The sequence below is a fragment of the Scyliorhinus canicula genome, chromosome 24 (assembly GCF_902713615.1).
Source record: "Scyliorhinus canicula chromosome 24, sScyCan1.1, whole genome shotgun sequence".
NCBI lineage: Eukaryota > Metazoa > Chordata > Chondrichthyes > Carcharhiniformes > Scyliorhinidae > Scyliorhinus > Scyliorhinus canicula.
This window is the reverse complement of record NC_052169.1, coordinates 17,791,447-17,805,321: the sequence shown is the minus strand read 5'-3', so window position 1 is coordinate 17,805,321 and position 13,875 is coordinate 17,791,447. Positions and strand designations below refer to the sequence as shown.

The following is a 13,875-nucleotide window of genomic DNA, read 5'->3' as shown; positions in this document are numbered from 1 at the left end:
GAGTCGGGGTGTTTGGGGGGGGGGGCAGTCGGGGTGGGGAGAGTCGGGGTGGTGAGGTCCGGGAAGTCGGGGGGGTGGGTGAGTGGGAGTCGGGGTGGGGGGAGTCGGGGTGGGGAGTCGGGGCGTGGGGGGAGAGTCGGGGTGCGGGGAGTCGGGATGGGTAGAGTCAGGGTGGGGAGAGTCGGGGTGGGGGGAGTCGGGGTGGGGAGAGTCGGGGGGTGGGGAGAGTCGGGGTGGGGGGGTCTGGGAAGTCGGGGGGGGTGGGTGGGGGGAGTCGGAGTGGGGGGGGGGTGGGGAGAGTCGGGGTGGGGGGTGTTGGGGTCCGGGAAGTCGGGGGGGTGGGGAGGGTCGGGGTTGGGAGAGTCGGGGTGGGGGGGGTCCTTGAAGTTGGGGGGGGGGGGGGGGGGGGGAGTCGGGGTGGGGGTGGACGGTGTCGGGGCTTTTGGGGGAGTCAGGGGTGGGGAGAGTTGGGGTGCAGGGGGAGTCAGGGTGGGGGGGTCTGTGAGAGTTGGGTGGTTGGGGAGGAGTTGGGGTGCGGAGTGTCAGGGGTGTGGGGGGAGTCAGGGTGGGGGATGAGGGGTCGGGGTGGGGGGGTGGAGTCGGAGGGGGTGGGTGGAGTCAGGGTGTGGAGATTGGGGGGTGGGGGGAGTCAGGGTGGGGGTTTGGGCGGGAGTATGTGTCGAGGGAGTCAGGGAGGGTGGGGGTAGTCGGGTGAGGGGGTTGGGGGAGTCGGGTGGGGGGGTTGGGGGAGTCGGAGGGGGTGGGTGGAGTCAGGGTGGGGGGGGGGGGGAGTCGGGGTCACCAGGCCTGGGAGGGAATCCAGTGGAATTGGGGTCAGGATTAAAGTTCTGCCGTAGTTAGAATCTTTGTGATTGTTTCCAGGGTAACTATTGTGAGTTTAGGAGATAAAGGAGCAGAATTAGACCATTCGGCCCATCGAGGCTGCTGGACCGACCAAAACATCTGGTGAAGACAGTGGGGGTACTGTCCCGCCCACTGGCTCAGCCCCGCCCACCCGGCATGGCCCCGCCCAGCCCACCAACCCTGCCCACGCCCACTGAGCCGGCCCCGCCCAGCCGTCCCGCCCACCAACCCTGCCCCGCCCACCGGCCCGGCCCCGCCCAGCCGTCCCGCCCACCAACCTGGTCCGGCCCTCCGGCAAAGTGCGCGCACGCGCGGCCCGCGACCGGAAACCCCAACCCGTCACTTCCTCCGTGTTGTCATGGCGCCCGAGGCCTACTGAGCCGTCAGCGGTGCCTGGGCTGGATTTGGAGCTGCTTCCTCGCCATCGATGCCACCGCGGGTGTTCGGCTGCAGGAGGTGAGTTCCTCCCCAGCCTGTGCTGGGGCGGGGAGGAGGAGGAGAAGAGGCCACGAGGCGTCCACCGGGGAGCGGAGGCGCCAGACCGGGCGGCGAGGCCTCCCGCTTCCCCTAGGCGCAGACTCACTGTGTGGGATCTTGCTGTGCGCATTGCGGGGTGGGGGCTGCTGCAGCAGCTTTTGCCTCGGGGCTGTTTCAATCCCTAATCTTTCTCTCTCTGCAGAGTCAAGTAAAGGACCTCAGGGCTGGGGTTGAGAAGCCACAAGCATGAGCACCCAGGTAAAAGAATCAGATCTTTGTGAGGGAAGCAGAGTCTTGCGTTCTACTGGTTTATACACTGACCTTTTATTTTTTTTTCTGTTTCCAGTACAGTATCCTATTCAAACACGAGCATGGTGAGTAACTCTTCATGTGAATGGAAAGGGAAACAATACCTGGAGTTTGGGAGAAAATAGATGTGGCACCTCAGCTAATAATCATAGAATTTACAGTGCAGAAAGAGGCCATTCGGCCCATCGAGTGTGCACCGGCCCTTACAAAGAGTACCCTATCCCCGTAACCCAGTAACCCCTCCTAACCTTTTTGGACACTAAGGGTAATTTAGCTTGGCCAATCCACCCAATCTGCACATCTTTGGACTGTGGGAGGAAACCGGAGCACCCGGAGGAAATCCACTCGCGCACGGGAAGAATGTGCAGACTCTGGGGAGAATTCCCAGCTGGGAATCGAACATGGGACCCTGGAGCTGTGAAGCAACTGTGCTTACCACTGTGCTACCGTGCTGCCCTACACTAAAGGGGTTCAAATGCTAAAAACCAAATTGATCGACTAAAACATGCATTACAAAAGTGCATTATATCACATCTTTCGTGATTTATTTCCATGCAATTTGTCCCCCACACAAATGACCACGACCACAGCATTTCTGACAATTCAAATGCATCAGTACCTACGGATTGTTTTTATCTGTTTGTATGGGAGGGGATGTGATAAGCATTAGCTCGACAATTCAATGCTTCGATTCCAGTGCTTCGACTCTGCTTCGGGGGTCTCCCTCCTCCCTTGCTCTCAAACCGGTTGAGTGGATGCTGGACATTTGAAATTTTAAAAAAGTCTTTTGCTTTTATTTTAGCTTGAAGGTTGACCTACGTAAAGGGTGAGACATGCAAGTTATGAAGTTACAAGAGGAAATAAAGTTGAATCGTAATGTTATACATTGAATATTACACACAGAATGACAGTTTATTAGCATAGATTAACTGAATGCCGATTCAAATTTAAGAGCAAGATGGGCAGGAATTAAGAGCAGTACTTGAGTCTACCTTAAAGCATTATGAGCTCCCACAGACAAAAATGTGGTGACTATATCATCAGTTTTAGTGATGTTGATTGAAGCATAATTATTGGCCAGGGCATTGGGTTTTCTGAATAGTATGATCAACCAATTCCCCTCAAAATCTTAATATTTCTTGGTTTGCTCACGGACTGTATCTCACTCTGGCTGGAATGTCCTGCCCTGGCACACCCCCTTTTTTGTGATGACTTGCTTTTTGCTCTTGCTGTTTCACACATCGGCGCTAACTTGTGTGCTTCCCCAGCTTTTCATCGTCACATTTCAGTCTTTTGAACTTAGATGCTATTTCTTGATTGGTTCCAAACTGCTTCTAGCCAGGAAGCAGCCATTTCTCATCGTCTGGGGGCCAGGGACGTTTGAATTGTTCTGCTGAGTCTCCATGGATGCAAACTCCAATGATCCTCGGGTCCGATTGAGAGATCTTGTGGCATTGTTTTGTACCTGAAGCTGCAGCATGTAACATAATAGGTTGGTCACATTTGCAGTAACTTGGCAGTGAACTTGGATATTATGGTAAAGAGGCATATTTTTGAAGTTTTTGGCCTTGTACTCATCAGGACAAACACGAGAATGCCAAATTTCAGAGGACCACAGCAATTTATACTGCCAGAGAAACGAATGCTGATTGGTTGTCAAGTTCTTTTTTATAGATTTAGAGTAGCCAATTATTTTTTTTTGAATTAAAGAGCAATTTAGCGTGGCCAATCCACCTAACCTGCACATCTTTGGGTTGTGGGGGTGAAACCCACACCGATGTGGGGAGAATGTGCAAACTATAGTCTCCCCAAGCTCCCGGTAATTCAAAAAATGCTGACTGTATAAATTAATTTCTTATACGATATGCTTTTGACCTTAATTGTTTCAAATAATCCATCAGTATGATCAGACCAATATTAAGTTCTTATCACCTATTTCATTGTTTTTCCAATTTTTGTGAAGAAGTACTGACATCAATGATCTGGAGGAATCCTCATCTCCATCAAATATCCAAAAAAAGTATATTCAATTTATTTATTTTTAGAAAATGGAGGTTTCCTGACTGCAGATTTCGTGATCCTTTCAGCCATTTACACCCATGATTTGGATTTGGATTTTGTTTATTCTCCTGCGAGCAACTTAACAGATCATTAAGTATATAAAAGAAAGGAAAATACATAATAGGGCAACACAAGGTACACAATGTAACTACATAAATAGCGGCATCGGGTGAAGCACACGGGTGTAGTGTTAATCAGGTCAGCCCATAAGAGGGTTGTTTAGGAGTCCAGTAACAACGGGGAAGAAGCTGTTTTTGAGTCTGCTCGTGCGTGTTCTCAGACTTTTGTATCTCCTGCCCGATGGAAGAAGTTGGAAGAGTGAGTAAGCCGGGTGGGAGGGGTCTTTGATTACGCTGCCCGCTTTCCTCAGGCAGCGGGAGGTGTAGATGGAGTCAGTGGGTGGGAGGCAGATTCGTGTGATGGACTGGGCGGTGTTCACGACTCTCTGAAGTCTCAGTGAATAGCTGAGGAAGGTAAAGATTCGCATTAACATTCAGCAATTAACCGCTGGCTCTTGTTTCTTGAAAGCTCATGAAGACTCTATCTGGTCTGTGGCTTGGGGAAAGAGTGACAAGGATAGCTCGGAGACCATAGTGACCGGATCGCTTGATGACCTTGTTAAAGTCTGGAAATGGTGGGTGTAGATTATTTCAACTCGTGGAACTTTGCTTTGATTTCCGTAAATGCAAATTTCAGTATTGTGTGAGCAAACGGCTTCAAATGGTTTATTTTAAAAAGAACACTGGCAGTATGAGTGTGACAAAAGTTTTTTTTAAATTTGTCTGCTTTGGTACCTTTTCCCTGTGATCCATACCTGGGGAAATTTGTTGTAGCTCAGAACCTTCTACCAAACCCATGTCAACACGATGTTACAAATATTCATTGCTGCTGATCACAGGGTGAAATATTTCAAATTGGAGCATTGCTGTGTGATTGGATCGGTCTGTGCATGACCGATGGCTCCTTGTTATTTTTGAAATCTCAGATAGTCGAGGTTCCAGGTATCCCAGTAACTCTTACAATTTCTGCACTGGGGTGGTCAGTTTGAAATTCTTCCAAGGGAGAGGAGTTAATTTAACATTTCCACCACAAACCTTAGAATATTATCACAGGACTGGGGTAAGACATTAGAGAGAGACAGAATAGCATTCATCTTGAGTCTCTTAATACCTTTGTTTAACAAAAGCCCATCGATCTTAAGATTTAGAATGAAAAATTGATCCAGCGTCCATTGTCATTTGCAAAAGAGTCCAGGAGCCTTTTGTGTGTGGAAATATTTCCTAAATTTACTCCTGAAAGTTTATGTTTTAAACCTGAGGTGAATTGGTGAAAGTTTAAGATATTGAGGGGAACAGGTAGGGTACATGGAGATAATTTATTTCCACTACTTGAGGCCTCTAGGACTAGGTTTCATAGAATCAATTCTGGAGTATTGGACTGGGTGGCACGGTAGCACAGTGGGTAGAACTGTTGCTTCACAGCGCCAGGGACCCGGGTTTGATTCCCGGCTTGGGTCACTGTCTGTGTGGAGTCTGCACGTTCGCCCCATGTCTGCGTGGGTTTCTTCCGGGTGCTCTGGTTTCCTCCCAAAAGACGTGCTTGGAAGAATTGGACATTCTTAATACCTGAACAGGTGCCATAATGTGGCGACTAGGGAATTTTTACAGTAGTGTTAATGTAAGCCTACTTGTGACACTAATAAAAGATTATTATTACTGTATACTTTGACCAGGTATTGAAGTGTATGGGAGACCTTCTATTCTTGGCTTTTGTCTGAGTTTCATGCATCTCTTTTGCTACAGGGCAGATGAGAAGCTCGAGCTCCAGTGGACTCTAGAGGGACACCAGCTGGGAGTCGTGTCGGTTGACATTAATCACACTGGCACCACTGCAGCCTCCAGTTCCCTGGATGCACATATCCGCCTTTGGGATTTAGAGTCAGGCAAACAGATTAAGTCTTTGGATGCTGGGCCAGGTAATAAATTTGCAACTCACTTCAATGATTCACTGCTACGTACATTTGGTGACTACAACTTGTATAGCTAATGATGTATCGACTGAATTCTAATGATTGGTGCATATTTTTGCTGAATTCAATCAATTGGCTTTTGGTGAATATAATTTGCAGTCACTTCTGGAATTGACTTTATTAAAAATAAATTTAAGAGTACCCAATTCTTTTTATCCCCCCAATAAAGGGGCAATTTAACGTGGCCAATCCACCTTCCCTGCACATCTTTGGGGTGTTGGGGCGAGACCCACGCAGACACAAGGAGAACGTGCAAACTCCACACGGACAGTGACCCGGGTCTGGAACCAAACCCGGGTCCTCGGCGCCGTGAGGCAGCAGTGCTAACCACTGCGCACCGTGCCGCCTTTTTTGCAATTGATTTTAATACTGAAGTGGGTTTATCCTCTTTGCCTGTATGCCTGTGCACCCTTCGGTAGTCATTTCAAGCGTGTGGCACCACCCCCTCTCCACCCAGCAGAGGTCAGCATGCATCCAGTGTAAGGTATGGCTTCAGTATACCACCAGTGATATTATCCCTGATGTTATCCTGCAAAGTATTCCTGCATTTACAAGAAGCAAAACTTTAAATTCAAATTAGTTCAAAAATTGTTTGATCATCTTAATTCTCCAAACTTGTTTTTTTCGGGGGCGGGGTGGGGGGGGGGGGGGGGGGGGGTGATCTAAATGGAGGATTCCATGGTAGTGAACCAAGTGGTGAGTGAACGCAGCCAACAAAACCTGATTGGTAAATGTTTAAAATCTCAATGAACGATGAGCGATAATCATACAGGCCAACTTATTCTGTGCGGAATTGGAAATTGGTTCAGTATTCTCTGCAGTAATGTGGGAAAAATATACCCCTTGTTTAAATTTGGGAACCAGGAGTTAGTTCTTAGTTGTAAAATGCGAATGAATTCACGGTTTGCCTTGTAATCTTCCACTTTCGCGTAAGTGGGAAATCTGGTCCAGGATAGACTGGGCTAAACTCCATTGAGCTGTTGGTGAACCGTAGAGGAATGAATGACTGGCTCATTGTATCACTGCGGGCTGGTTTGGCACAGGGCGAAATCGCTGGCTTTGAAAGCAGACCAAGGCAGGCCAGCAGCGTGGTTTGATTCCCGTACCAGCCTCCCCGAACAGGCGCCGGAATGTGGTGACTAGGGGCTTTTCACAGTAACTTCATTTGAAGCCTACTTGTGACAATAAGCGATTTTCATTTCTTTCATTTTTCAAATGTGCGAGGAAGGGGTCAGATCTATGGCTGCATTTCCCCCCCATGTTTGTTTCGCTTCGTGTTTATTTATTTTTTGCCTTGGTCTGAGTTCACCCCTCTCCTGTTTTCCCCCTCCTGTCTTGCTCTGCATCTCCTTGTCCCTGCCCCCAAGCTTGTTCAAACTTTGCAGTTAGGTCGGCGGGAACACCAAACCAAAATGTCGATTCCCTAGCTTTCTTTCCAGTGAGATTATTTTGCTTCATTGTGTTGTTTAATGCTGTGTGTTAACCAGCCTAACGCTGTAGTTTTAATGGACTCTTTCATTCTGTTTCAGTTGATGCCTGGTCTGTGGCCTTCTCTCCAGACGGCAGGTTTTTGGCAACAGGGAGTCACTTGGGGAAAGTTAATATCTTTGGCGTTGAAAGTGGAAAGAAAGAATCTTCCTTGGATACAAGAGGAAAATTCATCCTCAGTATTGCATATGTAAGAAACTAGAGGAGTAATTTTATTCACCGTTTTGCTTGTCATCCTGCACTGAGGGAGGATTAAATACCGCTCTGGTAAAGAATGTGTTTGTCTTGGATTTAGGTCTGCTGGCTGTTCTCTTTGATTCAGCTTCATTAGTTCCTCCTGTGAGTGGACCACATGTGCTCTACAGTCACGAGTATGGCTCCCGTTATCTAGTCATGTGATGGCATGATCTGGGGCCATTAATAATAAAAATATGATACTCTATGAAGTGATTGGACTCGGTGGCCCCCTTTTCCTTCTGCCTAGATAATCTCCTCCAGAACCACAACTCGCTGCAATACCTCTGCTCCTCCTATTTTTGGACTTTTGTGTATCTGTGATTTTCAGAGCTGACCATTAACCGCTTGTCTTCAACTGCCTTGGCCTTAAATTCTGAAATGCGCAGAAGCTCTCCATCTCTCTCTCTCCTCATTTAAGATGCTCCTTCAAATCTACTCCTTTTCACCTATCCTAATATCTCCTGTTGTGACTGCAGTCAGGGTTTGTTTGATGATGGTGCTGGGAAGCACAGTGAGGCACTTTGCCACATTAAACGTGCTGTAGGAATGCAAGTTGTCGCATGCTTCAATCTCTCGCCTGTAACATTCTCCGGTATTCTGGGAGACAGCTGATTAACACTTGAATGAGACCAGATAGGAAGCCTCAAACTGCTTCATTTGATTGTCAGTAAATGACCTACTAGAGTAACAGTTGTAATTTTTGCCTGCCTTCCTTAACCCGGTCAAGCTGAATGATCGATAGCAAGTAGGCAATGCCCGCATCCCATAAACAAATTTTAAAAAACACATGCTCTCATCTGCTGGCTGTACAGGGAGTTAACTGTTTGACCTCTAACCCCAGCCCTGTTGGGGATTGTCAATAAAAACTGTTAAACAGCATTGCGCTTGCAGAGAGCCAGCAGATACATGACAGGCCATATGGTCTCTGTGCTGGAACCATGCTATGATTTCTTATGTCCTTGTATATTGCTTGATATCTGATGGGGTTGAATTCAATTAACGAGCTTCAGTGAATCATAAACTGATTGTGCCAAGTATATGTTGCTCTGTACAGAATGTGGGAACAGATGTGTGAATCAGTAGTTTTTATCCCCTGCCCACTCCCCCAACATAATATGTTGATTCACTTCATAAGACATAAAACCCTTGTATTCATTGCAGAGTCCTGATGGGAAGTACCTCGCCAGTGGTGCTATAGATGGTATCATCAACATTTTCGATATTGCAACTGGAAAACTGCTGCATACGCTGGAAGGTAAAATAGTCGAATTGTGCAGAGGCCGTAAGGAAACCAATTCACTAGCACAGTGTGTAATCGCTGTGCCAGTGCAACATTTTGGAACATGATGGACTGGCCTGGATGAGTGCAGCTCCAACAACATTCAAAAAGTTCACCACCCAGGGCTAAGCAGCCCCCTTGATCGACACCCCACCCTTAATTAGTCACTCCCTGCATCACTGGCACACGGTGGCAGCAATATGTACCAGCTAGAAAACAGTAAGAAGTCTTACAACACCAGGTTAAAGTCCAACAGGTTTGTTTCAAACCCTAGCTTTCGGAGCATTGCTCCTTCCTCGGGTGAATGATTCACCTGAGGAAGGAGCAGTGCTCCAAAAGCTAGTGTTTGAAACAAACCTGTTGGACTTTAACCTGGTGTTGTAAGACTTCTTACTGTGCTCACCCCAGTCCAACGCTGGCATCTCCACATCCAACTAGAAAATGCACTGCAGCAACCCGCCAAGCGTCCTTCAACAGCACCTTTCAAACCTGCAGCCTCTACCATCTAGAAGGACATGGGCACAGATGCATGGGGACACCATTGCCTGTAGGTTCCCCTCCAAGCCACTCACCATCCTGACTATATTATGTATTTATTTATTTATTTATTTAAATTTTTTCCAATCAAGGGCCAATTTAGTGTGGTCAATCCACCTACCCAGCACATCTTTGGGTTGTGGGGGTGAGACCCATGCAGACACGGGGAGAATGTGCAAACTTCACACCGTCAGTGACCCGGGGCCGGGATCGAACCCGGGCCCTTGGCGCTGTGAGGCAGAAGTGCTAACCACTGCGTCACTCCGCGCACAGTCACTTTCCCTGAAAAATCCAGTGATCTTTCGGGCAGCACGGTAGCATGGTGGTTAGCATAAATGCTTCACAGCTCCAGGGTCCCAGGTTCGATTCCCGGCTGGGTCACTGTCTGTGCGGAGTCTGCACATCCTCCCCGTGTGTGCGTGGGTTTCCTCCTGGTGCTCCGGTTTCCTCCCACAGTGCAAAAGATGTGCGGGTTAGGTGGATTGGCCAGGCTAAATTGCCCTTAGTGTCCTAAAAAATAAGGTTAATGGGGGTTGTTGGGTTACTGGTATAGGTATACGTGGGCTTGAGTAGGGTGATCATTGCTCGGCACAACATCGAGGGCCGAAGGGCCTGTTCTCTGCTGTACTGTTCTAATTCTAATCTCTCTGGCAGAAATTCCACCCTCATCACTGTGAAGTGGTGCTGCAATGGACTGCAGTGTTCTCAACTGGGCATTCACTATGGAGTCGGGTGGTGTCATCAAGCTGGCCAACCCGCCAACAACACTAATGGATGTTAAGGGACACCTGGACAGGAAGCTATTAATCACTAAAATAATATCCACTTAATGTTTGCAGACAACAAATTAAAAATGAGATAAGACACATGGAGTAAAAGTAGAGACTAAAACATTGCCCCCCCCAACCTGCTCTGACTCCACTTCAAGGCTTGACAATGACTGTGATTGTGTGTGTTATTAATCACATTGCCACTAAAAACCCTTTGTACCTGCTTGAACAAGATTTAATCACGAGTGTTTCTAGTCGTGATGGGGAAAGTTGAAATTCTCACTGATTTCAATTCCAGGTTCTATCTTGGGGCAGGGTGGTAGAGGTCATGTCCACCGCACAGACTGTGGCGAAGCCCTGAGTGACGGACCTCAAATCTTGAGATTTCCTCGCTAATCTGCCTGGGTAACGATGGTGAATACCAGTGCTTTGCTGTCGAACCACCCCCATAAGTTCCAGTCCATTGTTCCAGAGTCACAGATGGTGTGTGACGAAATATTAGAAAAAGAGGGAGAATAGCTTGGAAGTGTTTCCCTGGGAAGGAATAGTGATGGCTTCTTCCCTTCCGTTCCCCCCCCCCCAACCACCCACACACACACAGCAGCTCAGTGTACTGAGGGGCAATACAAAATCACCTCTGCTTTGAGTATATTGTGTGTTAATTATGGGAGAGAAATGGCTGTTAGAATTTCAGTTCCTCTGATTAATTTTGAGGCAGATTACTTGTCCTGTTTTGTCAGTTGGGTTTTCCCAGAACATAACCCTGAAGATTCTCGTTTAATATTTAGTCTCCAGTGTGCCAGTGACCTCCATAGTAATCCTACAGTGCCAAAGGAGACCATTCGGCCCATCGAGTCTGCACAGACCCTCTGAAAGAAAAAATGAAATGAAAATAAAAATCGCTTATTGTCACGAGTAGGCTTGGTCTGCTTTTAAAAGCCAGCGATTTAGCTGAGTGAGCTAAACCAGCCCCTACCCACCCTACCCAAGGCACACTCTGCTGTCAACCCGCAACCCTACCTAATATGTACGAAGGGACAATTTACCATGGCCAATCCACCCAACCGGCACATTGTTGGACTGTGGGAGGAAACCGGAGCTCCCGGAGGAAACCCACGGAGATACTGGTTAAAGATGCAGACTCGACATAGTCACCACCCAAGGCTGGAATTGAACCCGGGTCCCTGGCATTGTGAGGCAGCAGTGCTAACCACTGTGCCACCCCTGTTGGATCTCCTTTCCAAACCTAATCTGTTTTATGCTTTTCACTATTCACCCGGGGGAATCTTGATTCAACTGCCGCCTAGGCAGACGCTCCTCAATCTTTCCTTCCTCTAAAGCATCCTACCTACCTTTCTTGACTGGTTTTCTTTGTTGTAGACTCATTGAAAATTAAATATCTTCGATTCCTGCACATCTTTATTTTTTAAAATTCTTTGACTTTCAGGTCATGCCAAGCCAATTCGATCTCTGACTTTCTCTCCAGACTCTCAGCTTCTAATTACAGCCTCTGATGACGGTTACATCAAGATTTATGATGTGTAAGAGACGTCGTTACAATTGTTTCATTTGACTTCAGCAGCCCTGGTCCATTGCAGTTAATGTAATTCATCTGATTTTTCCTATAGCCAACATGCCAGTCTTGCAGGTACCCTAAGCGGCCACGGATCCTGGGTACTGAGTGTGGCTTTCTGCCCAGATGACGCGCATTTTGTATCCAGGTAATGATGAATTGATTGGAATAAATGCTGTTAATTTTGAAATGCTACTGGTAACTCCCAAGACCTGAAATTGTGGTGTGACACTAGCAATCCACGACTTAAAACAGAAACTCCCCCCTCTGCCATTTCAGTGGGCCATCAGTTTAAGATGAATGGTCAGGAGAATTTCAGACTAGCTTTGTTGGTACACTATTATTCAATTGAACAGTTTCACGGCGCAAGTGTCCTACCGAATTCTAAAGATGTAATTTATAATGCTATTCAGTTGACCTCGAGAACAGTAATGCTATTAGATCAGATACATGACTGCAGTACAATCTTACCCTTGCTTTTATCCGGGAGAGTAGCATTGTTCGTTTCTTGTGCCGTGTAGCAAAGACCAACGGGAAAGTTACCTACCTTACACTAAGGTGGCCTGATTGAGGCCGTTGCCAATTTCCCAATTAAACATGTCGTCAGACAATATGTGAAAACGACTGTGCGGGGGCAGGGTCAAGGTGAGACTCTGGTCTTGAGAGGGAGAGCTTAATCTAAAATGATATCTTCCTCACAATATGACCAAGATCAGAAATGGGGGGGGGGGTGTTCTGTGTGCGCACACCTACTATTTCACTATGCCCAGGCTGTGCTATATTTGTACGTTTTTACACTCCGTCCTGATCAAATTAATTTCAAGATAAATGTGTTAAAATGCAATATTATTTGTATTTTTTCTTCCACTTTATAATTGGGGTGCTGACTTTAGAGCCTTGCAGTACAGGAGGCCATTCAACTCACAATGCCAGCTCTTTAAAATAACAATGCAATTAGTCTGACTCCCCTCCCTCCTGTAGCCTTTGATTTCACTTGATTTGAGTTGAAGAAAAATATTGTTTGTAACCAGCTGCTTCTGTTCTGCATCAGCTCTTCTGACAAAAGTGTAAAGGTTTGGGATGCTAGCTCAAGAAGTTGTGTGCACACATTCTTCGATCACTTGGACCAGGTAAGCTATCAGAATCTGTTTTGTTCCTCTGCTGTTCTAAAATGCTTCACTAAATAGATCTTTTAAGTAAAAGCATTTTGCATTTCCAAACAGGTCTGGGGCGCCAAATACAATGGGAATGGATCCAAAATAGTCTCTGTTGCAGATGATCGGGAGATCCATATTTACGACTGCCCCACCTGAGGTTTTCTTCCATTCTTCCCAATAAAAACCTGCTTCCAAGGTTCTCCATTCACAAGTACAGACTGGTGCCTCTCTGGAAATGTGTGAAACAATAATCTGCTTTTTATGATGACGGAAATCTGCAGAGTATTGTGAAACCAAAGGAGCCATCATGAAGTCTTGTTTGGATTAGATAAATAATTCCAGGTTTCATTTTAATTTGTGGATTTTCCCATCTAAGGAACTTTTATTGTATTTTGAGTTGATGTTTTACCCCTTTTGTGTAAGGTGTATTATTGGTTCTATTTTTGAAGTTGCTCAAATAAACCTGGTTTTCTAAATGTGGTCGTGGCCTGATTTAATACACATGGAACCAGGCCCCAAGAGGAACATTAGCTGATGAGCTGATTTACACTGTTACAAGGATGCATTTGTCAATGCCACTTAGCTCTGTGTTCTTGGTCTGAAGCTTGGATTACTTACAAAAAACTAATTGTTGAAACTTCCATCTAAAGACCATCATGATTGTCTGTAATGTTAGCCCCCCACACTGAGGATTTACCCATTCCTCCCATTCACACACTGCATGCTGTCTTCCAATAAAACTCTGTTCCTTCATCAAAGTCATTAATATTTTGAAAAGCTACGGCTCCACTGGGGAAAACCACTTGCCACATCTCCCCAATCAAACAGAAAACCTTGGGTGGGATTCTCTGCCAGCTGCATTTTCCTGGGCGGCGTGCCCTCGCCAGCAGTGGGATTCTACGTTCCTGACACCTGCCAATGGGATTCCCCATTGTGGCCAACCCACAATGCTGGCGCAACGGAGAATCCTGCCGGCGGCGAGTCCTGCTGCTGGTCTGCCACCTAGCCAATTAGCAACCCATGTCACGTGGTTACCTACAATTTCACACACTTTCATTAATAACCTCTTACATGGAGCTTTATTCACCCCCATG

At 46.9% G+C, this 13,875-nt stretch overlaps 1 protein-coding gene across 2 annotated transcripts; it reads left to right on the top strand.

Annotated features, from left to right (window-relative positions):
• Window positions 1–1,162: 1,162 nt before the first annotated feature.
• On the top strand, window positions 1,163–13,257 carry wdr61 (WD repeat domain 61). Of its 2 annotated transcripts, XM_038784320.1 has the most exons (11): window positions 1,164–1,320; window positions 1,544–1,599; window positions 1,688–1,715; window positions 4,240–4,345; window positions 5,514–5,686; window positions 7,270–7,418; window positions 8,627–8,720; window positions 11,499–11,592; window positions 11,680–11,772; window positions 12,676–12,754; window positions 12,848–13,257. In XM_038784320.1, the coding sequence occupies exons 2-11, from the start codon at window positions 1,588–1,590 to the stop codon at window positions 12,935–12,937; spliced, it is 918 nt and encodes a 305-aa protein (XP_038640248.1). In that variant the 5' UTR covers window positions 1,164–1,320; window positions 1,544–1,587; the 3' UTR covers window positions 12,938–13,257. The 2 variants fall into 2 exon arrangements, with proteins under 2 accessions (XP_038640249.1, XP_038640248.1); XM_038784321.1 differs by lacking the exon at window positions 4,240–4,345 and having other exon boundaries at window positions 1,163–1,320; window positions 1,693–1,715.
• Window positions 13,258–13,875: the final 618 nt, after the last annotated feature.

Coding starts and splice junctions, on each gene's coding strand:
- wdr61 (XM_038784320.1), top strand. Junction 11,593..11,679: donor TACATCAAGATTTATGATGT/GTAAGAGACGTC, acceptor TTTTTCCTATAG/CCAACATGCCAGTCTTGCAG. Junction 11,773..12,675: donor GACGCGCATTTTGTATCCAG/GTAATGATGAAT, acceptor GTTCTGCATCAG/CTCTTCTGACAAAAGTGTAA.